The 27,311-nt window shown below is 37.6% G+C and overlaps 1 protein-coding gene across 1 annotated transcript in view; it reads right to left on the reverse strand.

Moving 5' to 3' along the window:
- Window positions 1–3,478: 3,478 nt before the first annotated feature.
- The window catches only part of cpne9 (copine family member IX), a 334,194-nt gene continuing 310,361 nt past the window's right edge, over window positions 3,479–27,311 (reverse strand). Inside the window, exons 18-21 of the mRNA XM_066698379.1 lie at window positions 20,589–20,691; window positions 17,456–17,513; window positions 5,507–5,580; window positions 3,479–4,059 (exon numbers count right to left, since the gene is read on the reverse strand). Coding sequence (XP_066554476.1) covers window positions 3,877–4,059; window positions 5,507–5,580; window positions 17,456–17,513; window positions 20,589–20,691 — 418 coding nt within the window. The 3' untranslated portion in view covers window positions 3,479–3,876. The remainder of the gene's footprint in view (window positions 4,060–5,506; window positions 5,581–17,455; window positions 17,514–20,588; window positions 20,692–27,311) is intronic.

Below are 27,311 nucleotides of genomic sequence, written 5' to 3' on the forward strand. Positions count from 1 at the left end.
CATGCTCCCACATAAAAATAAATGTGCAGTGGAGTCTGAAGTAGTCTGCAATGAATTGAACTGTAAGAAGTGTTCTTAGAGTTCTGCCCGAACACTTATTTGAGCACACCTGGAACAAAATCTTGGTTTAAAAATGCATTATACGAGTAAACTTTCTTTCTATGTTTATAAGTTTTGTTGCAACATATCTAACGAAAGAGATTTGACGATGAATATACTCATTTATAATTAGTGATTAGTGATATATATTGATGGAGGCCTCCCCAAGATGATTCCACTTTGATCTACAGTTACTCTTTTCTTGACTTCTGTGATGGATTCCACACCTTCTAATTTTTTATTCAATAATATCTCCCTTTGCACTAATTTGTTGTGCAAGGTACACATAACTCTTGACTTCTTCAAGTATCTGTTGATCTACTTCAGTTGCACAATGCAACCATCATTCTCCTTCACAAGAAAGGATACCAAGAAGATCTGAAGATCTATGCACCCAATAGTCTACTTCCCATCTTATACAATGTATTTACAAATATATTAACACATCACCTTCAAGACACACTGGATTTTGACCAACCAAGAGAGTAAACAGGTTCAGAAATGGATATAAGTTCATGATGGATCATATACAGGTTATACAGGGAATATTAAAAATATGCAGAGAACATGAGCCTCCTCTGTGCCTGGGCTTTATTGACTATGAAAAAGCATTTGATTCAGTATATACAAATACTGAATAGTCAGTATAGTCAGTCATCAGGGCTTTAAGAAATTAAAACCTTGAGGAAACCCATATATTCATATTAAATATATCTACAATGCTACATCAACAATCCGACTCCCTCAAGATCTCCAAAGGAGTATGTCAAGGAGACACAATCTCTCCAAACATTTCATGGCAACTAATTAAAGACTTATTAGACTTTGGACTCAGAATATAATGGAATAAATTTAAATGGAGCTCATTTGAACAACTAACGATTTGCCGATGACTTCATCATAATTGCAAAAACACCTGAAGACCTGCAGCTTCAATTTCAAAAACTCTCAAATGCAAGCAAGAAACTGGACTTAAAATAAAAGTAAAACCTAAGTTATGTTTAACAATTCTGTTAAATTTAATAAAATGTATGTATATGTATGTATATTTATATATATGTAAATGTACAGTTAGGTCCATAAAAATTTGGACACTGACACAATTGTCATAATTTTGGCTCTGTACGCCACCACAATGGATTTGAAATTAAACAAGCAAGATGACTTTAAGTAAAGACTTTCATCTTTAATTTGAGGGTAGTTACATCCAAATTGGGTGAACAGTGTAGGAATTATACCCATTTTTATATGTGCCCCCCCTGATTTTAGGGGCTCAAAAGTAATTGGACAATTGGCTGCTCAGGTAAGTAGATAAAAGGTCTAGATTTGATTTCAAGTGTGGCATTTGCATTTGGAATCTGTTGCTGTTAACCCTCAATATGTCCAGAGAGCTGCCACTGCGAGTGAAGCAAGCCATCGTTAGGCTGAGAAATCAAAACAAACCAATCAGAGGGATAGCAAAAACATTAGGTGTGGCCAAATCAACTATTTTGTACATTCTTAAAAAGAAAGAACACACTGGTGAGCTTAGGAACACCAAAAGGCCCGGAAGACCACGGAAAACAACTTTGGTGGATGACAGAAGAATTCTTTCTCTGGTGAAGAAAAACCCCTTTACAAAAGTTGGCCAGATCAAGAACACCCTCCAGGAGGTAGACGCATCTGTGTCAAAGTCAACAATCAAGAGAAGACTTCAACAGAGTAAATACAGAGGGTTTACCACAAGATGTAAACCATTGGTAAGCCCCCAAAACAGGAAGATCAGATTAGAGTTTGTCAAAAAACATCTAAAGAACCCTGTACAGTTCTGGAACAACATCCTATGGACAGATGAGACAAAGATCAACTTGTACCAGAATGATGGGAAGAGAAGAGTATGGAGGAGGGAAGGAACTGCTCATGATCCAAAGCATACCACCTCATCTGTGAAGCATGTTATGGCATGGGCATGTATGGCTGCCAAAGGAACTGGTTCCCTTGTATTTATTGATGATGTGACTGCTGACAAAAGCAGTAGGATGAATTCTGAAGTGTTTAGGGCTATATTATCTGCTCAGATTCAGCCAAATGCTTCAAAACTCACTGGACAGTGCTTCACAGTGCAGATGGACAATGACCCAAAGCATTTTTTAAGATGAAGTCAATCACCTGACCTGAATCCAACTGAGCATGCATTTCACTTTGCTCAAGGCAAAGCTGAAAGGCAAAACACCCCAAGAACAAGCAGGAACTAAAGACAGTTGCAGTACAGGCCTGGCAAAGCAGACCGTTCACCCAATCTGGATGTAACTACCCTCAAATTAAAGATGAAAGTCTACACTTAAAGCACATCTTGAGTGTTTCCTTTCAAATCCATTGTGGTGGATAATTACAATTGTGTCACTGTCCAAATATTTATGGACCTAACTGTATATATATATATTTTGCAATTTGTTATTGCATGTCTCTTATTCTGCATTATTCGTATTCAATATAACATTACACTAAATGTTAATCAATGCTTTAAATGCTGTTCAGTGAATTAGTGATTAAGTATGATGCATGCAGTAGTAAGATAAAAATATTATATTCTTATAAAGTGTGATCTTCAAGCAAAGCATGATACATTGCATAATTTATTGATTTCCCAATTTATTTTCCCAAATAGGAAATTGTAACAAGAAGAAGCTCCTACGAGTTTGTCTTCCTTTTGTTGCAAAATGTATTGTCTCTGTTTCTTCATTGATTGTGGAACAGGGTAATGGCCAAATATATATACTATTCTCTTCTGTAAATCAAACAAACAAAAACAAAAAATATATGAGGGGGGATGTTTTGCAGCAGTCATTTTAAAAAGTTATACAAGTTTAAAAGTGACATTTAATAAAATAATCCAATTAGCAAAGCCTAAGTATATTTGATAGGAACTGCACTAAATTATAAGACATTTTCTGATCCCATGAAATTACATCTTTAAGTTCAGACATGTTTTTGAAAATATTTCTACAGCATATGTAACAATCCTATTATTGTTTTTGGGAGCTTAAACTCCAGTTGCATGTACTGTACTCTGCACGAAGTATCCAACAAGAATGAAATATTATTTTTTAATTTATCAAAGGGCAAGTTATGATTGGTCAATAGAAATATATTTCTAGTGAAATTGAACAGAATCCTTTAATGAAAAAAAAGTACTGTGGATTCCACCTGTTTCAGGGAGTTATGGACATACTCTTTTTCAGTATACTTTAGCCATCCATCCCACAGTTTTATCAAGAGGAGTCTGAACACTGAATATCCTTTAATGCATATTGAAAATATTGACATATTAATTGATTTGTAGAGAAGTGAGTTAAATATGTTTATTTTGTTTTAATATGAGCTTATTTAACATCTGGAGACATCAAAAATACCAAAAAAAAAAAGCTTTGCTATGAAGAAAAACTCATAATCAATTACTATCCTCCCCCTGTGCAGAACAGCTGTCACTGTTTCTTATTAACAAAGAATCAAAAATGTACAAATACAAGTATTACTTTATATGTGCTGTAGAAAACATGCCTTGCATACTTGTGGTTTTTGGTGGTGACATTTACAGAACTACACTGGTCGTAGGTTTCACTGGAAAGAAAAACAAAGGAAGAAAAAAACAAAAAAACAACATCTGCTGGCATGCAACATTTGGTATGAAGATATGCTCTTGAGTTCCAAGTGGAGTTCAGGTTTCATTTGACAATATGAATGGATGAACGCTGGTAGTGCTGGAGGTGGTGGAGGTCTGTCTGCAGACAATACCCTTTAGATCCGCATGTGCAGAGAGTGCTGGGTGGACGCTGCCAGTGCTGGTCGCGGTTCAATCCCCCGGGATTTCATGAAGGACAGTAACTGTTCAGGGATTTCAGCTAGAACATCCTTAGCCAACCGAGCCATGCTCAGGACTTGGTTGCCAGAGCGATCGATGTAGTCTCGGAATGGCACGAACTAGGAGTAAATTGAGAGAGAATTTAATTTTAATGTGGCATACATGTTTATTTATTTATTTACTTATGTATTTATTTAATTCCTCCCCACCCATGTTACTCCAATTTGTAATTAGCAATTAGTAATTTTAGCCCACTGACATAACTCCATGCTACTCCAGGGTGGCTAAGACAAAGCACACATCTGAAATGCACCTTGTCAAATCCATGAGCAATTTTTCACACTTGCAAGCCCAGAATGTGTGCAGCCCAGCTCTTTCCCCAGTTTAAGGATTAGATGAAACTGGAACTTATAACAACCTGAACCAGAATGGATTTAATCAGGAGTTTTTGCCACTGATCAACACAGAAAATGTCCATAATGTCAAAGTAAAAAATATAATCTGCAAATTGTTCTAAATTAATTACAAATACAAAACAGAAAATAACTGAATCTGGACACAGCCATTTATGCCCATTCTTCTTTGCACAGTTGCTCAAGCTCCATTAAGTTGGATAGGTACCTTTGGTGAATGGCAATTTTAAACTCTGTTTTTAAGCCACTTCAGTGTGGCTTTGGCTGTATGTTTGGGGTCATTGTCCTGCTGGACTATAAATCTTCTCCCAAGTCCCAGGTCTCTTGCTGACTTCAGCAGATTTTTTCCAGGAACACTTTGTAAATTGCTGCATCAATTTTTCCCTCTATCTTTACAAGGTTTCCAGACCCTGACACAGAGAACCATCCCCATAGCATGTTCCTGCCACCACCATGCTTCATGGTGGGGATGGTGTTCTCAGGGTGATGTGTGGTGTTAGGAACCTCCCATAGACAGGTGTATTTAATCTGAAATCATGTGACACCTTAATTGCACAGAGGTGGACTCCATTCAACTGATTGCATGACTTCTAAAGACAATTGGTTTCACCACAGCTCAATCAGGTGTGTCATAGCAAAGGGGGTGATTACTTATGCTCTAAATAATTTTCTGTTTTGTATTTATATTTGAGAGCCACTGTAGCTACAGCCATAGCAGGGAATGGGGACCAGCTTGATCTAACCAAAGTGACTGACTTGTTTGTTTAATTTTCTTTAAAAGCAGGTTGCCAGAACTTCTGAAATCACAAAATCCAACTATTCACTTTTACATTACCCTTACATACCCAAAGACCACAAGGGTAACACAGACCAAGATTAAAACATTGTGATTTTAGTATCTTAATTTCAGTCTTCACAGACAGATCACATTTTTGTCCAGATTAACAAAGAAAATTATTTAGGTGGCTCAATTATTGGTTTTGAAAACAATGTCTGTGGGGGCAGCAGATTATTTAAATAATATCTTAATAGTAAGCATGGACAGAGATCATGAGGACATGGGTTTGAATTATGAATTATCTTCAGGAAATCCCTTCAAATGAAACACAGCTTGCCAATAAGAGTATACTTTCTCAAATAAAATAATTCAAACCTGAACGATGTCTCTTTCTGCAAAACGTCCCCTTGAAGATACCCGCACCTCATCCCCGTCCAGCTCCTCCATAGCTGCAATGGAATAAAAGTATTACGGTTAGAAATGGGGGTTCATTTAAACCTGTCAATATAATACCAAAAAATGTTCCTTACTTGTCAGGATCCCCAAGGAATTTAATTATTTGATTATTGACAACCTGGAGGGCAATTTTAAGTGATTTGTAAGTGTAAACATGTTTCGATCATTCTTGTAGCTGGCTCTTCTTGAAAATACCAAAAATGTAATGGATGTGACCTTGTAATCTCTAGCACAGGATCAACAGTGGTTTAAAATAGAATGTTTTTTCATATTTCCTTTATCTTAACAATATAAGTATTAGCCTGCTTGTGAAACCATGCAGAGTATTGTTCTCTTACAAGAGCTACCCAATCAGTGTTGTTCATGCAAAATATGTCCCAACCACTAGCCAATCGGCAGTCAAGGTTCCCAGAGTTCGATGCCGCCTCATTGTCTCTTCTATACTCTGCGCCTTGCGTGTTGTACTGGGATTTCTCATTGCGGTCCCAATATCGTATATTATTTGTTTTCCGTATAAAATACTGTATTATTCTAATACTTATACCACTTCTACTAATAATAATTATACTACATTCAATTTGTGTATACGGGGCTTTAATATAGATTATCTGTATTGTTATTATTCCATATTATTCAGTCTTGTCACAACATTGCCTACAAAACCTGGTCAGAAAATACCTTACATACCTCAGTTCATTACCTATAATCTAGCATATTTTATATGATTTTATCTTGCTTTTTAGAAGCTTTTACCATATGATATCCCCATATGACAGTGTATTATACTAAAACTCATACCGCTTCTAATACTAATAATAATTATACTACATTCAATTATTGTAATACTGTAATACTTCTAATAATAATACATATATACTACAGTACATTTGTTTAATACTGTTTTATATATGAATATGTATTCCACTTCTATTAGGATTACAAGGATTTACAAGTTGCCATAGACAGACACAGGACAGTACAGGTGAGAGGCAGCCATCTTGTTGTGTTCCTAGTTTCAGCATTCCTGATTTTGTTTTAATTGCCTTAATTGAAGTTAATCTTGTCTGTAGTTTGCCTTAATTTAGTCAATTCAGTAAAGCTGCTGAGTTGGTGAAAGTAAATAGGTTGAAGGAAAGGTGATTTAGTCTAGGACAACAGGATTTCAGTTAAGTGAGTTGTGCCAGGTGGATCCTGTTGGAGCCAGTTAGGTATGAATTGGGGGTAGGTCGACAAAAGGGTACTTAAAGCTGCTGTTGAGAAAGACTTGCATTGTTTCTCTGTTACTGTGAAAGCAGGACACAAATAACGGGTAGTGAGAGAGAGTCTCCGGTTCCGGTTGTGTGCAGGCTTTAATAATTTCAGGTTTGTCAAGGAGGGGGAACACAAAAACAAAAGATAAAAAGCAAAGCAAACACACATGAGTCCACAATCGGGGTGCTCCGGGCAGACAGGGGTTATGGACTCAGTCCTCCTTCTCGGCGGTTAGCTGTCTCCGTTGGGGAAGGAGAGGCATTAAATAGACAGGGCACAGCTGCCGCTGACGTCACAATTGCCACGGTGCTCACTGCCCGCAGCCGTGAGTCCACAGCCTGTTTGCAAGGTAGCGGACAATACAGCTGTGGCACATGAGCACCTAATCAGCGAGCGTCAGCAGCAGCCATGCCGTGACAGACAGCAGCCTGTCACATTGACAAAAAAAGTCAAGCAGTTGAACAGGGAACAGAAACCAAGAGATAAAAAATAAAATAAAAAACTTGCAAAATTTAGAAGCAATGTGGCCACTACAGTGTCATGTTTGCAGAATGATTGCCTTCCTGGATGAACTCATCCAATAAGATTTAATTTGTGAATGTTGTCAGCATGTTGAAATCCCAGAGGATCAAGGTCTGTGATCTTGCAATCATTCTGCAAACATGACACTGTAGTGGCCACATTGCTTCTAAATTTTGCAAGTTTTTTATTTTATTTTTTATCTCTTGGTTTCTGTTCCCTGGTCAACTGCTTGACTTTTTTTGTCAATGTGACAGGCCGCTGTCTGTCACAGCATGGCTGCTGCTGCTCATCTTGTTGATCTGTGCTGTATTAGTTATATAGAAGAATTGGTCAATCAGCCCATGAGAGAGATGGTGTGCATGCCTAAACCTAGGAGAGTTGAGACCTTAGAGCAGGAAAGTGTACAGAAGGGAGCAGGGAGCAGGGAGCTTTGACAATGGGAGATGTTCCACTAAGCAAAGAAAACAAAGGGAAACTGCTAGTAGGAAAGTCTTGAAATATTTGTACCAAAAAACAAGGACCAAGTCTAAAACCATGATTTACAATTTTAGAAAAGCAAACCTTGAAGGTATGAGGTGGCACTTTGAATCTGTATCCAGTGTGCTCCAGTCTAACTCTTCTGTCGAAAATGGATTTTTATATTTTAAAAATATACTACTTTTACAAAACGTTTGTACCAAAGCAAATTGAGGACCAAAAAACAATGGCCAAAATGGTTTTATAGAAGTATGCAAAAACATAAGAGAAAGAAAATGTTGTATTGCGCATGTGAGGGAGAAGCATGGCGATCTCTCTGCTATGATGTATATTTTCTCCCTCACCTATGTAGAATGTGATCTACATTTATAATGACTGCTGCACGTGTGGAAGTTGATCACTGACTTTTAAAAGTTTAAATAAATTATGAAATATGCACTTTAGCGGGTGTGTTGTATCGGGGATCTAGGAATGCATGTCCAGAAAATAAGTACGGTATACATTGATTGTGCACATATTCCAAGACTTTAATGAAGGTGGAAATGGGTGGGGGAATATGCAATAAGTCTACCTATCTGATATCTTTCATTTATAAGTATTTGCCTGGGTAAATAAAAGTATATGTGTTTAGTCAATAAAGGAGGAAGTGAAACAAATAAAGGGCAAAAATTGAAGTATCTTGGTTTTTATAAAATGAAAAAACAGATAACATGCCACTGGTCAACAATTAGTCCAGTCAAACCCTAAGAGAGATCAGGATAAATGAGGAGGAGGTACTAAAGGGACTAGCAGAATACAAAAGAACAAATCACCTGGGCCAGATGGTATATTTCCAACAGTACTTAAAGAAATTAGGGAAATTATTTATAGGCTGCTAACTAAAATATTCCAAATAACACTTAGAACAGGGGATGTGCCAACTGACTGGAAGACGGCAAATGTCATACCAATCCACAAGAAAGGGGACAAAACTGAGCCAGGAAATTATAGACCAATCAGTCTCACCTGCATTACTTGTAAAATGTTGGAAAAAATAATTAGACCGAAAATAGAGGAGCATCTTAATGAAAACCATATTCTTAGAGATAGTCAACATGGGTTTAGACGAGGCAGATCATGTCTTACTAATTTATTAGAATATTTTGAACATGCAACTGCAGCTGTAGATCACGTGAAAGCATATGATATGATATACAAAAAGATGTTGATAAGGTTCCACACCAAAGACTGATCCTCAAATTGGAAGCTGTAGGCATTCAGGGTAATGTAAGTACATGGATTATGAACTAGATGATTTATAGGAAACAGATGGTGTCGATAAGAGGAGTCGCTTCTAACTGGAGTGAGGTTGTTAGTGGAGTTCCACAGGGATCAGTACTAGGGCCTGTGCTTTTTCTAATCCATATTAATGACCTGGACTCAGGGATAGTTAGCAAACTTGTCACATAACACATTGATAAGCAGCACCTTATTATAAATTCTTACCTATAATATAATATACTGTTTTGTACCATATTACACTTTTATACTGAAACATACTGCTTACTGTACTCAAATATACTTTAAAATGCAGACAAAGTTTCTCCAGGAACTTTAGCATTCTAGTTATTATTATTATTATTATTATTATTATTATTATTATTATTATTATTATTATTATTATTATTAAGAATCTATATTCTTCTAAATGGGTGTATAATTAGAATGGCCACAGTCATGTTCTTGAATTCATTCTCTACTTTCAGGATGAGAAGGTTTAGATAGAAATGTCAGACACAATTACATTTATAAACTGTATAAAACTGTCTTCTTGATTCACATTATGATTTAATCATGCTAAATAAGTTAGGGATCCTGAAGGGAAAACAAAAGTATTTAATACACTGTGAGAGGAAACAGGTGGCTTGGTAGTGGTCATTTCAACAAAATCAGCTTTAACAAATAAATATTGATATTTAGAAAATAATTATGGCACAACAAGTTAATTACGGATTTAGATTTTATATTTGAGTTCAAGATTTGCTAGGTTTGAAATATATGAGAGTGGAGGAACTGAAAACATACACTATCCAATGTGTTCAAACAGTAACATACTTATTTTTCGTGGATAGCTAGAAGTATATCTCCCTTAATTCTTCAAATGTCTTCTACATGCACAGTTTTTATTTATATAGGGGGGTCTATAGTTTTAGTTGTGTATATTGTCATCACAAGACAAATGCTTTTACTTTTTCTATATAGTGTTAAAATTATTCTAAACCTAGACAGTTGCAGTCAGGCATTTTAATGGAGTAATACAGAATTATTATCATTGTTTCAATTTCATGAATTTACACTCAATACATGTGACACAACCCTTACTATCAGGATTTGGGGGGAGAAAAATTAAATTAGTAATTATGAATAAGTCAACTCTTGGGCTTCCAATATTAGAATGTATAGCGTAATTGCAAAAACTGCATAAATTCATGTGTTTGCCCTAAGCCACAAAACTCCCACAGAATAAGACTTATGACTTGCTAATAGCATTCAATAGAGACACCTTTCCCTCCCAACAAAAATAAATGGATCTGTACTGTAAATTAAAGTAAATTAAAATAAATCAGCTGGTATGAACAAAACCTAATTCCAATAAAGGATAAATCTTTGGCCAAAAAAAGGTTTATGCTTTTAATAAACTATTAATTCTGATTTCATTAGCAGTGCTTGTAATGATTGTATTACAAATAAAACCTTGAATTATAGCTTAACTATATCTATATGTATTTGCCTTTTGTCAGACTGATTTTTTGAATTCCCTACCCTCTGACCTTATTAGGTCAGCCCTGAAGAGGGCCTGTGGCTTACACTCATTATCATTTAGCTTGCTCCTTGTATTTACAAAAGTAATCATATATATTGTTTATTTACTAGAAAATACAATTATTCTTATTGAATTTTAACATTGGGACTGATCCATGAGCAGCTGGCCCTAAGGAGCAACTATCTAAGCAAAACCTGAAGTGTCTTACTGGACAAATGTCAAAGCTTTTCATTCACTTTGCAAATGCCAAACTCAGCCTAATGTTCCAAGTCTATATTTAAATGAAATCATTCTTATTCATATTCCTCTCTTCCATTAATAGGTTTTACAATTAATATCAGAAAAAAACAGAATTAAATCTGTCTTTTAAAATCACTCTGCTAGATTCCTCCACATTCCCTACAACCCCCCATTATATGAATACATTATTGACAATTTTCAATGAACTGCATTTGGATGCAATATTTACACAGTTAGTCATAGATTTAAGCTCTGTTTATCCCCTAGGATGAACTGTAATAAAAATGCAGATAATTTAACAAATGACATTTTAACTATGCAACTCCAGTGCTGCCAGCCAGACTGATTACATTTTGTAAGATATAACTAAATTCTGTTCTTACTTTCCTGTATGAGCCAATTAAAAAGAAAAATAGAATAATTTGAGTAGCCAGATATTATATGTATAACAAACAACAAATCTTAATAGCAAAGATTAAAAAAAAATGGTCCTGGTTTTTTACTGCAAACAAATTAATAAACAAATGTGTGCCATTTTCCATATCAGTGTTTGATGGTTACTTCCTACAATGCATTAAGCTTCTGTGATTGAACTGGTCTTGGTTGCTGTCTGATGAGTCTGTTTTTCAGTTCTGGAAATTCTTTTTTGTGGCATGGCAGATGGCTCTGGAACAAGGGTACAGACATTTTGACCTCAAGGGACTGGATGTGGCACACAAACATCTGTCACCAGACGGAAGGTACCCTGGGCTTTCAGTGTGAGTCTTAGTGAGAGCTCCACTCTCCCTCCCACACTGTTAGCACAACAGAGACGCACCAGGATTATGAGGCAGGAGCCAAGAGCTGCAAGATGTCAGTAGCGTAGCAACCAGATTTGTCATTAAGGTAACCTTCAAGTTGTCTGCTCTTTAAAAACAGGTCCAGTTGAGTTGACTGAGTGACACCAGAGGCTTTTCATTCTGGCAGCAAAGGTTTCAGATCTGACATAGTTCTTGCAAAAAACAATGTTGTTTTCCCCTACTACTGTGGAGATACAATTCGTGATTCTCTCAAGTCAAGGTGTACTTTCATTGATATAAAAGGCCACATTTCGAAAGGCCTGAAGAGAAGTTTCAAAATTCAAAATTAACTCCTACAGCTGCTTTTAGAGAGAAACAAGTCTAAGAAATAGAAACTAAAACAGCCTATGATAAAACTATATTTACAGTTGTTTATTACGCAGAATAAAACCTGAAAGATGGGAAAATTTAAAAATGTGACCCAAAAATCAAGGGATCCTAAACAGAAACCAAGAAAGGAAGGTATTTTTAAAACAGAAGCAAAAAAGTTATCTAAGCTTATACAAATTTTGCCCTAATTAGTGACTCTCTAGCACATTTGCAGAAGCAAGTTTATTTTCTGACATGACTCTTGGCACTGTTAGTTGATCAAAGACTCTGCTTTTGGAGTCAAGCCCTGTAAACTAAGATAGTTACAAATTTAAAAAAACAGCCTGTATATAATAGGTCCCTCTGAGATACAAACTCTCATTAGGCAAGTATAATTGTAGATTTTTATTTATTTATTTAGCATCCCCCCCCCCCCCCCCCCCAAAAAAAAAAAAAGTCACCACATGCAAGATGTAAACCTTCAAACAATGTAAACCCAGAAACTGCTAAATATAAAATGAGATTTGTTTGAATGAGCTTTCTAAGAATGTTTTCTTAGAAAGTTTCTATTGCAAATGCACTAGACCAGTCATGATAATAAAAGTAGTGCCCAATCCACCTATAACAACATTAAGCATGAAGTTGCACATCAACTTTTTTACCTTTACATGTCAGTACCACTACATGATTAAATATAATTGTATTGTTTTCTAAAAACTTGCATTCTGGTGGACAAGTTAAATGATTTATAACTGTAAACACGCGTGTCATTTCAAAAGCTTCACTAGAGGTCACAAGGTCACTTTCTATGATGCTTTCAGTACATTTTTGAAGAGTATGTTTTCATAGGATCTGAAATAAAAGGCACTTTATATTTTTACTTTTAGGCTATTAAATAATTTATAAATCATTTAAAGTTGCCCCAACACCCCAACCGCCCCCCCTCCCACACTTCAACTCATCACTACACCTTTTTGCTGCTTCATAAGTAATGAGACAAAGCGCACATCCTCCAAAATGCATGTTATTAAAGTCATCTGCTATTTTTCTGCAGGCCCAGAATACTCACAGCACAGCTATTATGCTAAAGGGATTTGATGCAGCTGGAATGGCCAACAATATGAACCTGCTGGTACCTGAGAAGCCACAGGGACTCACTGTTGTGTGGAGAACTGCGGATTGCCCATCCGACTACCTATCCTGTCCTCATGATGCTAGGCCAATTGTTTGTTGAACTCCTGGTTAAATCTAGAAATAACATTGCTGGGATCACATTGTTTAGTGTAGTTGTTGTTTAGTTTAAAGAAACACAGAAATATAAGTTAAGATGATAATCTGTACATTGTCCCTATTAAAAGCAGAATACACTATTTTGTTTTATTGGCTCCCAAAGGCAATAATTACAATTTCAATACAATATATAAATGGTCCAAGGGGAGTTGGAGTAATACAATTGTGTTGAGGATGAAGGTAGTTATGGGGATTGAATGGTACACATAATTGGGAAATATAGTTTACCTGGCTTTGTAACTCCTTGCACTTAATGCCCCTGTTATAAAAATCAACTGAATCATTTATTGCTGTTCAGTCTAACTCACAACTCACATTTAATTATTAATTTTGCTCTTGGAAGCTAACTAATGAATATATCTGTGGTGCTGACATAGGTTTAAACCAAATTATAACCACCCACATGCACATTGTAAATATTAGTTCTACACTTGCATCATTTTTTTAAATACCTACGTAAGCAACTTTGGAAAGTACAGCCTGACCTCATAATGAAATCCATATATTGAAAGTTGTAGTTGAAAGTATTCTCTACCTGCATCTGAAACATGTTACTCTGTGATTCGATTACTTTAATAGATGTTGAACATGAATTCAATAATAATAAAAAAGTTGTTGTCAACATTGCCCAGGAACACGTTTTAAAGTAATTTATAATCAGAAAGAAATATGAAAATATTTTCCAAAAAACATGAAAAGTGTATTTTTTATATAGTGTTTATATATGTTTGGGTAAGGGACCTTGTGATGCCACTTCAAGATGGGATGTTTAAATCACTATGCCTCCCATCTTAACATATCTTTGTACTACCATTTAATGGAATCAAACCACAATATTCAGCCCACGGAAAACACATGCACAGCATGAGTTTCAGTCTTTGCTTTTAAGATGATATAAACCAAAAATAGAAATGCAATGTTTAATTTTAACACACAATGGTTTTGGTTATTTGTGCTATGCCACAGTCAAGCTGAACTCTTTCCATAAATTGTAAGCTATTTATATGCTTTCAGCTGTATTTATTATATTAAGTTGTTTTAAAAATGTACTCTCATTTAGCCTGAAAAGATGCCTAGCAACACTATCCTTACTGGTAATGTATTTTACTGTCTGACATGCATGTAAACCATCAAACTAATTGTAATTACAATAAATCTAGGCATGTACTGTACTTATAGTTTACAGTAGTGGAGATTGTTTCTGTTCTACTGGTGTGTTCAGTGGCGTATCCAGAAATTAACGGGGGGGGGGGGGGCAAGATGAGGGCGAAGAGGAATGAGGAAATTGACGGCAGGGGGTCTGGGGGGCCTCCCAAGAAATCACTGAAAACCTTCACAGGGACAGAGTGTAATTCAGCACTTGCACAAAGCAAAACAAAAGCACAATACCAATTACAACTGAGCTTCTGTAATGGGGTGCTCTTTTAACTCCAACAAAACAAAACAAAAATATTTTGTCCACAACAAAGCATAAAAAATTGAAGTAGGATGTATGCTTATAGTATTTAGCATTGGCGATCAATGGCAGATGAAAGTGAAATGATGTTACTGGTTAAGAAGTTTTGTGATGACAATTCACCCTCACAGTCCCCGACATCAGATACAGGAGAGCAGGATAATTTATACGCATTTTATTTTATTTTATTAATAAGCGGTGGGGCACTGTTGTAATCCTGGAGTCAGACTCCTTAACTGATAGAAATTAACCTGATAATTACTTAGCTCATACACCTTCCCTCAAAATAATAATTGTGCTTAATTATCATGCATGACAAACAATGGTATAATTAGGTTAATAATAATGGATACAACATATTACTTTTTTTTTTTTTTTTTATCATATGCAGACACTAATATATTAAAGTAATTTACTTTCTGTTTGTTAAATCTGTATTAAATTGCCTTAATGTGCAATTACTCTCCCAATCAGTTACATTGCTCAAAGGTTCGGAGGCGGGATTTTAAACTGATAATCAGAATGACTTGTCAGTCATTCAGCAACCAGATTCATTTTAGCAATGTTGTAGGGATAATTAACATATTCATTTATTTACATTTGCCAGCTAATTTTAAATTCTATTCTCAGTCCCGGGACTGTGGGGCCAGGTGGCAGCCCTACAGAGGCTGTGGTTACGTACCTGGATGCAACCATATATTATACACTAGTTTACCATGAGATCTCCCCCCTGGGTGTGTTATGATTATTTTTGGGTAACAGATTTTCATTAGCACTAAGGCAGCAAAACACCTTGAGAGACAATGAGCTTTTCCTGGTGTGATGTCACGCATAAATTAGCCGCAGCTTCGAGTGAGCTGGACTTTTCACAGAGGCATCAACTTCAGACTTGTTTTTTATAAATTTAGCGTTAAAACCTGCACATAAAAACTACACATATTAAACCTTTAAAGTGTGGTAATTCCGCTTCCAAACTTTTTTTTTGTTTGTTTTTTTTTACTTTCTCTTGAAAATGGGAGTTACGAGTTGGGTGGCCAAACTTCATAGCCGGGTGGGCGTGACCCCACCCACTGGAATCGGCCCTGACTTTTGTAATGCTTAAAATTGTATTTTGTATTGATTGTGTTACTGCACTTTTGTAATGGTTTAAAATTCTTTGGCCTGGATAAGGCTGTCTGCTGAGAAATAAATAATATTACATACATATGATTATTAAAAGAAAAGGTAACTTTTTCTACTATAATTTTCTAGACAGTAAATCAAATTGCAATGAATCAGAAAAAGTGCTTTAGAAATGTGATTTTGATTCTCTGGCAGTTCTAGGTCATGGTTTTTGTTATTGATAGAAATACATACCAGCCCACACATTTTATATTTGTATTGAAGTAGTGGCTTAAAAGCTACTCATTCACATATCTGAAATGTGTCTGTTTTATAAAATTGTATTATAGCATTCCAACATCCATTTAGTATAGGCATGAAATTACAGCTCTGGGCTGCTTTTATCCATCTTAATTTGCCACTTATCTCATAACCTGTGAAAGCATAGTATGGGAAACAACATCTAAATCTGCTTTGTCATTGGTCACAAACTAACAAAACTGATGGGTAATAAAGAAAACAAAGCATGAAATTTGGTTATGTGTACTGCATTGGAATATAATGCATGTTCAACCCTGACAGTTACTTTAGCAAAAAGACCCTCTTTGTCATTTCCATTAACCATTGTACTGGCATCTCCACCCATTGTAAGTCTCCCTGGATAAGGGTGTCTGCCATGAAATAAAACAAAAATAATAATTAAACCATCTACAAAAGCATATTTTGCATTTCCAGTAGTTGCACAGCTATATCATATTTGAAAGATCAGAACATTGTGTCCTATGATTCTATTAAAATACATGATCAAGTTGAATTCTTTGCTCTTCAATTCAGACTTTATCCTTGACAGTAAGATCCCCAACAAGTACTTACACTACAAGAAACCACAAGACAGGAGCTAGTTCCCATTTTGGTCCATGTTGATTAATTATGCATCACACTTTTCTCTTACTGGACTGGTATCAATTGCAATGTGTTTTGCTATCATTAAACCACATAATTATGTGATATTAAATGGTTAGTTACCTAATTGCTTTATATTTCAGATATACAAAATAAGTGTATATCATCTTCACTTATACTATACTAACTATATATAATAATATAACACACAAATACTAACAATAATAAATACATATAAACCAAAAACCTACTCAAAGTTACAACAACAATTCAATACAAGCATGCACGTTAATGTAACATTACTATTAATTAATATAATATAATATACGTGGCATTAATATAGTCTATTAACATGACTATTTTTGAAAGCATTCTTACTTTACAGCATTTTTTCACACCTGCCTAAAACTTTTGCACAGTACTGTAGAAAATCTATATCCTTTATATATATTCAGATCTCTTGTTGATGCCCCCAAACCAGACACAATCAGTGGATCATCAATGGACTTATTGTCTTGCCCCTTGTAGAATGTGACTGATGATAAGTGAAGAGTGAAAAGACTGTGCTAAAATTTAAAATACAGATATTAATTTTGGCAGTTCACTCCATCATGAATGCTTTCAAATAACATTGTACACTGTATGTATACAGAAATTTGGAAAATTTAATAACTCACCATCAAATTCTGCTGGCCCAACTCCCACAATGATGATGGACATTGGTAGACCAGATGCCTGAACAAAACATTAAAAGAGACTTGATAAGGAGATTTACCCAACATGGCAATCATGAGATTTAATCAACACAGCAATCCCTGTGGCTATATACAGAAACATAATAATAATAATAATAATAATAATAATAATAATAATAATAATAATAATAATAATAATTTAAGAGGTAACAGTTTCCAAGGCTACTTACACATTTTAACAAACTAACATAAAAAACAGTGTGCATAATAATTTAGAGGACAGCATAAAGGCAGGACAGTAGTAGCAGCCAACGACAATTAGGAATCAAATAGCTTTCCTCTGTGTTTTTTTATCATATTATTTTGATAGCTAAACTTAATTTTCATGGAAGGGACAACTGCTCTTAACAGTGTGAGGACTAACCACTCAATCACTCAATCAGTGCCAGAATGTGAATACTCAAGCCAAGTTGGTAAAAAGGAAAAATACAAAATATTAGCTTCACACTTTCTCTGCATCCTTGTTGCTCTCTGCGTGATTTAATAAGGGTTGCTCTCTTGAAATAGTTCTCTTCATAATTTTTTAAAGATTTTTTCTATGGAAGGGAAAATGTAATGTTATGCATGTTAAACTACGCATAACATAATATATAGGTCAAATAATCCATGTTTATATTGAATTTAAACACATACAACATAACAAAACAACATTAGACTAGAATATGTAGAATATGATGATTCAGTATTTGCCTATACCTTTCAGTGTATTTCTCAGCCAGTTTGTTTGTTTTATAAATATATCATACATATTTGGAATAATAAGGGATATTATTGTTTATTCATTTATTATCACAAGCATACATTTTTCAAAGCATGACAAAATAGTCTTAATTTCTTTAAATGTTGCAGGAAGGTTACTTCATAGTTTTGTTTGACTTTTCTGATTACATTTTCTGCTTGCAATTAAACTAGCACTTTCATGCACAGTTCTGAAATTATTCTGAAATTATTCTGAAGTTATGTATTTGGAAAAGGGTACATGTAATTGTAGCCTTTCATCCAGCTAAAAGCAACTATAGAGACAGCTGATGCTACTCTGATAGTGTTGATCAGTTTTGTAAATCTAGACTGTATTCATTTAAGTGTCCTGAAATGTCATTAGTAAATCTATATAAAATACTGATAAGTCTATGTACAGGATGACATTTATACACAAGATAACAAGAATGTATGGAAATGTGATTGGCTGTATTCTTATATGTGATTCATGATACAATTAAGAATTACATTTCTTGGGCTTCAGGTTCCAGTAGGAAAGTGAATACTATATCAAAACTTTATTATACATCTGTTTTTACTCTGAAACACTTAAATCATAGGTCCTACACAATAATCTTTTTATTTTAAATCATCTTTTGTTTCTTATTAAAAACAAAGGACTTTGAGAGCAATGTCATTAAAAACTTTGAGAGCAATGTCCAGTTTGCTTTGAGAATTTACACTGAGATATACAGCTGCATATTGGGGAGGCATAATTCAATCTTAATCCAGTGATTATTTGTATGGGCTTATTACAACTAACTACACATACCTAACTATACTGAGCAAAATCATAGTTTTAACAAGACAAGCAGTCACTCAAAACTGATGAAGCATAGGGGATTATTTCCATTTAACAACAACCATTAAAATCAATTGCTGTGCCTGTGGGACATATAACTGAATAGGTGAAAATAATTGTGTACAGCAATTTCACAGGCCCAGTGATTGAATCTCCAGAGTGCTGAAATGTTCATATCTAACACCTCACAAGAAATTATACAGTTTCTTTATCTTCAGAAATAACTTAACGTTTTAATTAATTGTATTAGGATATTTTATTAACCTAATGCCACTGATGGGCTATTTTATGAACCTAGGGTTATCTGCCTTCTACCCCAATGACCAGCAAAAGTACTTCCTATATTATAATTAAGATACAGTTGCCTGTAGCCCTCTGTTTAGCAGAGATTAAACCAATCAGATTTCTAATGTGATTCTAAATTGAATAACCTAAATGATTAAGATTCCTCATGGATTTTTTTTTTTTTTTTTGGTACTACTAGTGAATAGACTAGGGTCTTGACTTCACACAGGACTTAATACGATTAAGATTTGATAAGGAACAAGAAAACAAGTAGACTTAAATTTAGCACAAAATACACAACTGGGAAATCAGTCACTGTCCAAAACATAATTATGATTCTTTTGGCATAATGATCAGAACATTATTTTAAGATCTCTGCCATTTATTTATGATTTTTAACTGAAAGCATGTAGTGATTGTATTGAGCTAATATCTTAAAAGAAGAGTTGACTAACACATTTTAAGACTATGGAATAGAACAGTGCATGAGATTTATAACTTAAATAAAGAAAAGGTTCTTTAAAAAAGAATATACAATTAATTTGAACTACACCTCCTCCAGTTTAATAATCTCCTACCTATCATTGCTGTTCTCCAGCAAATAATGAATAGTGGGACAGCTTCCCTTCAGATCAATAAAATCAGCCATATTGAATAAGCTAGCATGGCTCAGTGTCACCTGAAAAAATCCTTTGTGGGTTAGGAGAAATCAAGTTGTAATAATTCACTTGATGTCAATATGTCAAGATCATTAAAAAGAATGCCAAGCTGCCCCCCTGCTGTTGTACTAATGTACTTATTCTTAAAACTGTCTGTATATTTACATTGTATGTTAGTAACACTTTAAAAACATGCCAGCTGTCTTGGATAAATAATAAATGCATAATAATAATAATAATAATAATAATAATAAACTGAGATTGTACTATTGTATATAGGATTTTGGTCTCATACAATAATTGTAATAAATAGCAAACTATTAATCAATTAATTATGTTATTTCATGGTCTAATTATAGGAAATGGTATGATAATGTTTTTAAAACAATATAAGTCACTTTAGATAGGTGTCAATTAAATCCTGTTTATTATAATAATAATAATTATAATGATGATGATGATTATGTTCTTTGTAACAGTTTTTGAAAACTCCAGAAAAACAAGTTTAACAGCAAACTATGCACACTGTTCTGTGAATCTTCCCACTTACATTAACAATGGCTTCCTTAGTCTGGACCATGTCAGAGATGACTCCATCAGTGATCATTAAAAGAACAAAATACTGGGAGCCGTCTGTCACATCAGCAGCTGACCTACAGTAGAGGAGAACAACAACAAAACAATATAAAGCTCTCATGCCAATTATTTTAAAAGCCAACCGGACAGTATGTATTGCTCTACTATAAATGAATAATACATTTGAAGACTTGCCCAGATCAATGGCTTAGCTCCGCCCTGGCCCTCCTGAAATCCTACCTCTCAATCAAGCACAATACAGAAATACAGAAGTGCATGATCTACTGTACTGCACACATGCAAATATGCAAATATCTAAATAATAAATAAATAGATCTTTTCCTCCTACCTCAGTGACCGGTCCTACCAAGTAACATGGCGAGGTTCCTCATCCACCCTCCAACTTCTCCTCACAGGCGTTCCCCAAGGCTCCGCCCTGGGCCCCCTCCTGTTCTCTCTCTACACTCACTCCCTGGGCCCCCTCATCGCATCCCATGGTTTCTCCTACCACTTCTATGCTGACGATGCCCAAATCTTCCTGTCTTTTCCCTCTTCTGACCCTCTCATCCCCTCTCACATCTCTTCCTGTTTGTCTGCTATCTCTGCCTGGATGCACTCGCATCACCTCAAGCTCAACCTCTCCAAATCGGATCTCCTGTTTTTCCCCCACTCTTCCTCACCTTCGGCTTTCTCCATCTCAATCCCCTTGGAATCCACCACACTCTCTCCTTCTTCTGATAAAAATCTAGGAGTGATCCTCGATCCTGCGCTCTCCTACACCCAGCACATCACCACGCTGACGTGCACCTGTAGATTCTTCCTGAGCAACATACGCCAAATCCGTCCCTTCCTCACCAACTACTTGACTCAGCTGCTCATCCAGTCACTGGTCCTCTCCTGCCTGGACTACTGCAACTCCCTCCTGGCCAGCCTGCTTACATCTACTACCCGCCCGCTCCAGCTCATCCAGAACTCTGTGGCTTGTCTGGTATTCTCTCTGCCCCGATTCGCACACGCTACTCCACTGCTCCGCTCCCTCCACTGGCTCCCGATACCAGCACGCATTCGGTTGAAGACATTGACCCTCACCTACCGCTGTCTCGACCACACTGCATCAAGTTACCTTCAGTCCCTCGTCTCCCCATACATCCCCTCCAGACCACTGAGCTCTTCTGGTGCCAGAAGACTATCTCTGCCTCCTCTCCACTCTCCTTCCTCCAGAGCCGCTCCTTCTCATCCCTGGCCCCTAAGCGGTGGAACGACCTCCCATCAAAGTCAAAACAGCAGAGTCCTCGACCTCCTTCCGGCGCTTACTCAAGACACATCTTTTCAGACAGAACTTGTAATATCCTTTAATCCCCGTTATAGCACTTCATAGCATTTTATCATGCTTCTTGCGTTATTGATTGATTTCCTCCTTACTCCCTTCCCCGTAACCCTTGACTGTGACCTTACATCTTGACGGCACTTAGCTTTACTTTCCAGGATGTATGTCCACACTTACTGTAATTAACTGTATAAATTGGAAGTTGTAAAATGTATTATATCTTGAATTGCTTTGTTTAATGTAAATTTGAATTTTTAATGTTTGATGCCTTGTACTTAACTGTATTCTTGCACTTTGTATTGCACTTATGTTGTAAGTCGCAATAAATAAAAATAATAATAATAATAGATATATAGATCAATAGATAGATAGATTTTTAAATCTAGAAATAGATCATGCCTGGGATTAAATCAAATTTGGAGCCAATGTGATTTATAATTAAAACAGCTTTTAACAATAGTCAATTGTTTTTAAATTGTTCTTGCTCTGTACCTTAAATAAGAGTTTACCTGTTCAGATCATAACAACATTATTGTGCTTTTATTTCTTCAAACTAAGGTATTTGTATAATTGTCAAAGATTTACGATCATGCTGATAATTTAGTCTAATTCTTTTATTTCATACTGGTTTACCATATGTCAGCCTTCTGGCAGAAATGCTACAATTGAACAGGCGCTTATCAGAAAAACTGACATTGTGTTTACGCCATTCTGCAGAAATATGTCAGTAGACTTCACTGCTTTAATAAGGAATTTATAGCATAGTTACTATTGATGACAGTTTAATCCTTAAAGTATTTCATTCATAGATCCACTGCCCTCTGACTAACTGGTTGGTGCATTGTCTTTCAAGAGACAGGAATCGCACTCAGATCTTTTTCAATTCGTTTATTTAAAAATGACAAAATGTTTTGGGTATGAGCCTTCATCAGTGTCCAATGACATCATTCATTCATCAGTGTCATAGCCGAAAAACGTTTTGAATTTTTTTAATAAATTAATTGAAAAATATCTGAGGGTGATCCCTGTCTATATATAAGTTTAATCCTAAAATAAATAAAATATAATATATTAGCTTTTTCAGAACTCTTTTACAACAAAAGAGAAATACAAATACAATGTATTAATGAATTATGTCAATCATTAAAGTGTTTCACAATGTACCAGTTTGATAAAGTATTCAACACATTCAATCACTCGTCTCTCCATACATCCCCTCCAGACCACTGCGTTCCTCCAGTGCCAGAAGGCTAACCCTGCCTCCTCTCCACTCTCCTTCCTCCAGAGCCGCTCCTCCTCATCCCTGGCCCCTAAATGGTGGAACGACCTGCCCACCGAAGTCAAGACAGCAGAGTCCTTGACCTCATTCTGGTGCTTACTCAAGACGCGTCTTTTCCGACAGTACTTGTAATATTAGTCCTCTATCCCTGCTAGATAGCACTTCACAGTTTTTATTATGCTTCTCGCGTTCTTGATTGTTTTCCTCCTTGCTCCCTTTCCCGTAGCCCTTGTCTGTGACCCTACATCTTGACAGCACTTAGCTTTCACCGTCCAGGATGTAGGAAGTCACTTACTGTACTTGTGTAAATTGTAAATTGGAATTTGTAAAATGTATTATGAATTGCTGTTTTAGCCAAAATTTAATTTGTAATGATTGATGCCTTGTACTTCTCTGTATTTTTGCACTTTGTTTGCACTTATGTTGTAAGTCGCCCTGGATAAGGGCGTCTGCCAAGAAATAATAATAATAATAATAATAATAATAATAATAATAATAATAATAATAATAAGTTAGAAAATATGTCCTGGAGTCAACTTAGCTTCTATTTTGAAGACGGCAATTGGTACAGACAAATAGTTATTGTTTTCACCGTAATTATAACTTAATTATACCTTTAATTCCAAAATCTGTTTAGTACCCCTTCTCTGAGGCTCCTCATTAAACATTTATGTCAGTTATCTTTCAAGTCGGGAAGCACTGCCCAAGGCGGAGGGGTTTCAGTGCACTTTCGTTGGAACCCAATCCAAACATCTCTATATCAAAGCTGCCATTGGCCCAAGTGCACGTCACTCAAAACAGGTCCCTTCCTACTTTCTGTTTGTATAAGATGTAACGTCTGCACAGGAACTTCCTCTTTTGCCATTTTGCCTTTGGACCATCAAGTCGCGAGAGCTCTTTGTGTGTTTGTTTACAATACAAACGTGTGCTTTCAGTCGGCTGGCTGCACAAATAGTGCTGTTCACCCACCAATTCACCACATTTGTCTTTTGTATTTTTTTGTTAGTTATTAACTAACACCATTTTGTGCTGGCTGCGCCCCGGAGGTCCGGCTGTGCTTCGGTTTCAGTTTCGGATTTAAAATACATCACGCAGGGCTTATCTAGTTGTTTTAATATAATTATTGTGATATATTATTTACAGACTCGTCGCTGTTTTGGTTTTTGCTCACAGGGCTTTTACTACACAGCGAGAGCGTCAGCCTTGGTCTGTCGTAAGAGATCTGGCCCACGTGAGGTGCTCCTCCCCCAGCTTGCGCCTGCACTACAGCCCGTGGCAGTGTCTGTAGGAGATCTCACTCTCTCAGCTTGTTGGGATCGAGCTCTGCTGCGCTACACCGTCCGTGCTTCGGTTGGTGGCCTACTACCCTCGGCCCCCTCGGACCCCGGACCTGTATCACTAAGTGTCCCCGGAAACCCTGGCACACACAGTGTGGTTAAGCATATTGGCCTACGTGGTGCTTGTATCCCACACTACGGTGTCTGGATACACAGTGTTCTGTCCGGCAGCAAGGTTCAGTTTCGGTGCGGTTGTGCAGTTGCCCCCATTGTTGGCTAGTGTAGCATTGCCAGATGGAGATGCACTTACAGTGGCCAGGGCAGTGTGTCTCCGGTGCCTGCAATGATAGGCGCCACCGCTGCACGCTCCTGCCAATACGCTGTGTGGCACTCACATCAGAACATGGAGAGACTCTGCTCCTCCTCCTCCTGGAGCCCAAGCGGCCCGCCTCCACAGGATGGTGCTCATTTACACGACTACACAGGGCTTGCCTTGTTAGGCCGCCCTTTTGTATACTCAGTGCTGTTTCAGTGGAGGCCACCCAGGCTGGCCCTGTGATGCCTGCTGCATATGTTGTCATAGGTGTGCGTGTGTGTTACTCTGCTACCCCGTTGTATACAATTCACTGAGCCCTGTATTAAGCGGAGGGCATGGAGCTGGTCTCCCCTTGCCCCGCTTTGTGTATGCTTCTTGGCCACAACACAGTAGAGCTTGCTGTTGCCCACTCATTGCTGGGCTGGTCAGGCAGGAAGGGGCTGCTCCTGTGGTAAGCGAGGGTGCATGAGCTGGTCTCCTGTTGCCCCGCTTCTTTATTTAGCCTTGCTGTCACAGTAGAGCTTGCTGTCACTCCTCTCCAAGCTATGCTACTTGAGCAGGAGGTGACTGCTCCTGTGGTGGGTGAGGGCACAAGAACCTGTCTCTTAGCAGGACTGTGGTCTCATCCTAGCATCCTAGTGGAAGGCCACCGCCGCTGTTTTCTTTCTCGTTTCTTGGTCAGCAGGTCTGTGGTCCACTCTGGCTGTGAACCATAGAGCAGGAGACCGCTGCTGCTGTCCTCAGTGAAGGGCACTCAAGCTGGCTCTCGTGCCCCGTTGTGTACATAGTTAATTTATCCCAACACCATAAGAGCTGCCATTGCACTGCCTTAGCTGTGCTAATCGGCAGGTGTCAACTGCTCTTGTGTTGCGCGGGAGGTGCATGAGTTGACTCCTGTACCCCGCAGTGTTTGTATTTAGACAGCAGGTCTGTGGCCCCATTCTAGCTGTGCTAGTGGAACAGGGGGCTATTGCCGCTGTCCACAGCGCATGGCACTCAAGCTGAATCTCGATGCTTCGCTGTGTGTTTAGTTTATTGGATAGCAGATCTGTGACCCTGCTCTAGCTGTGAGGTAGTAGAGCAGTGGACTGCTGCCGCTGTCCAAACCTGTCAGTGGGTGGGATATATTAGGCAGCAAGTGAACATTTTGTCCTCAAAGTTGATGTGTTAGAAGCGTAAGGATCTGTGTGACTTTGACAAGGACCAAATTGTGATGGCCAGATGACTGGGTCAGAGCATCTCCAAAACTGCAGCTCTTGTGGGGTGTTCCCAGTCTGCAATGGTCAGTACCTATCAAAAGTGGTCCAAGGAAGGAAAAGCGGTGAACAGGGTCATGGGCGGCCAAGGCTCATTGATGCACATGGGGAGCGAAGGCTGGCCCGTGTGGTCCAATGCAACAGACGAGCTACTGTAGCTCAAATTGCTAAAAAAGTGAATGCTAGTTCTGATAGAAAGGTGTCAGAACACACAGTGCATCGCAGATTGTTTCATATGGGGCTGCGTAGCCGCAGACCAGTCAGGGTGCCCATTCTGACCCCTGTCCACTGCCAAAAACGCCTACAATGGGCATGTGAGCATCAGAACTGGACCACGGAGCAATGGAAGAAGGTGGCCTGGTCTGATGAATCACGAGTTCAAGGTGTTGACTTGGCCTCCAAATGTATATATGTATATTATGAGAGCATAATGGAGCTGGGCGCTCTATACTGTTCAGCTGAGCGAGATTGCTCCTTTGCTGCAATGAATGTTCCTGCTGCCCGCGTTGTATTTACTGTTGTGCTCAGCTGTGGCTACTCCAGTGTCTGACTAAACAGCTGTATATTATGTTGAATTACTGTGGGTCTGTGGCCCTGCTCCTGCAGGATCAGGGGTCCACTGCCACGTTAATGCACGGAGGGTGCACATGTTGCTTGATTGCCCACGCCATACATTGTGCAAACAGATATACGGTCTCGCTCCTAGATACACTAGTAGAGCAGCCAGCCTTGCTATTGTGAGTGGAGGGTGTAAGAGTTGACTTCTATAGCCCCACTTTGTATATGCTTACTGCAGACAGTTCCAAGTAGAGTGTGACTGTGGTCCTCGCTCCTATGCAGCCCAGGTGTGGCCCCAAGGGGCCTCTGTGGCTCCTTTCTGGAGTTGTGTTGCCGAAACCCCGTAGTGGTATGCCTTGGGGTATGCCCTTATCAGCTTGCTGCCTCCTCCCTTGCAGCAGTTTTGTTGTAGAGTAACCCTTCCCCCTTGGGCAGTGATTCCAACTTTAAAGATAACGATAGGTTGTGAATTCAACCCTGGTTATCTGAAAGAGGAAGCAAGGATTGCAAGGTCGCTTGGGAGTTCAAGTCTCCCGGCAAAGGAGGAAGTTCCTGTGCAGACGCCACGTCTTATACAAACAGGAAGCAGGAAGGGATCTGTTTTGAGAGACATGCACATGGGCCAATGGCAGCTTTGATATAGAGGTGTTTGGATTGGGTTCCAACAGAAGTGCGCTGAAACCC

The sequence above is a fragment of the Amia ocellicauda genome, chromosome 3 (genome assembly GCF_036373705.1).
Source record: "Amia ocellicauda isolate fAmiCal2 chromosome 3, fAmiCal2.hap1, whole genome shotgun sequence".
Classification (NCBI taxonomy): Eukaryota; Metazoa; Chordata; class Actinopteri; order Amiiformes; family Amiidae; genus Amia; species Amia ocellicauda.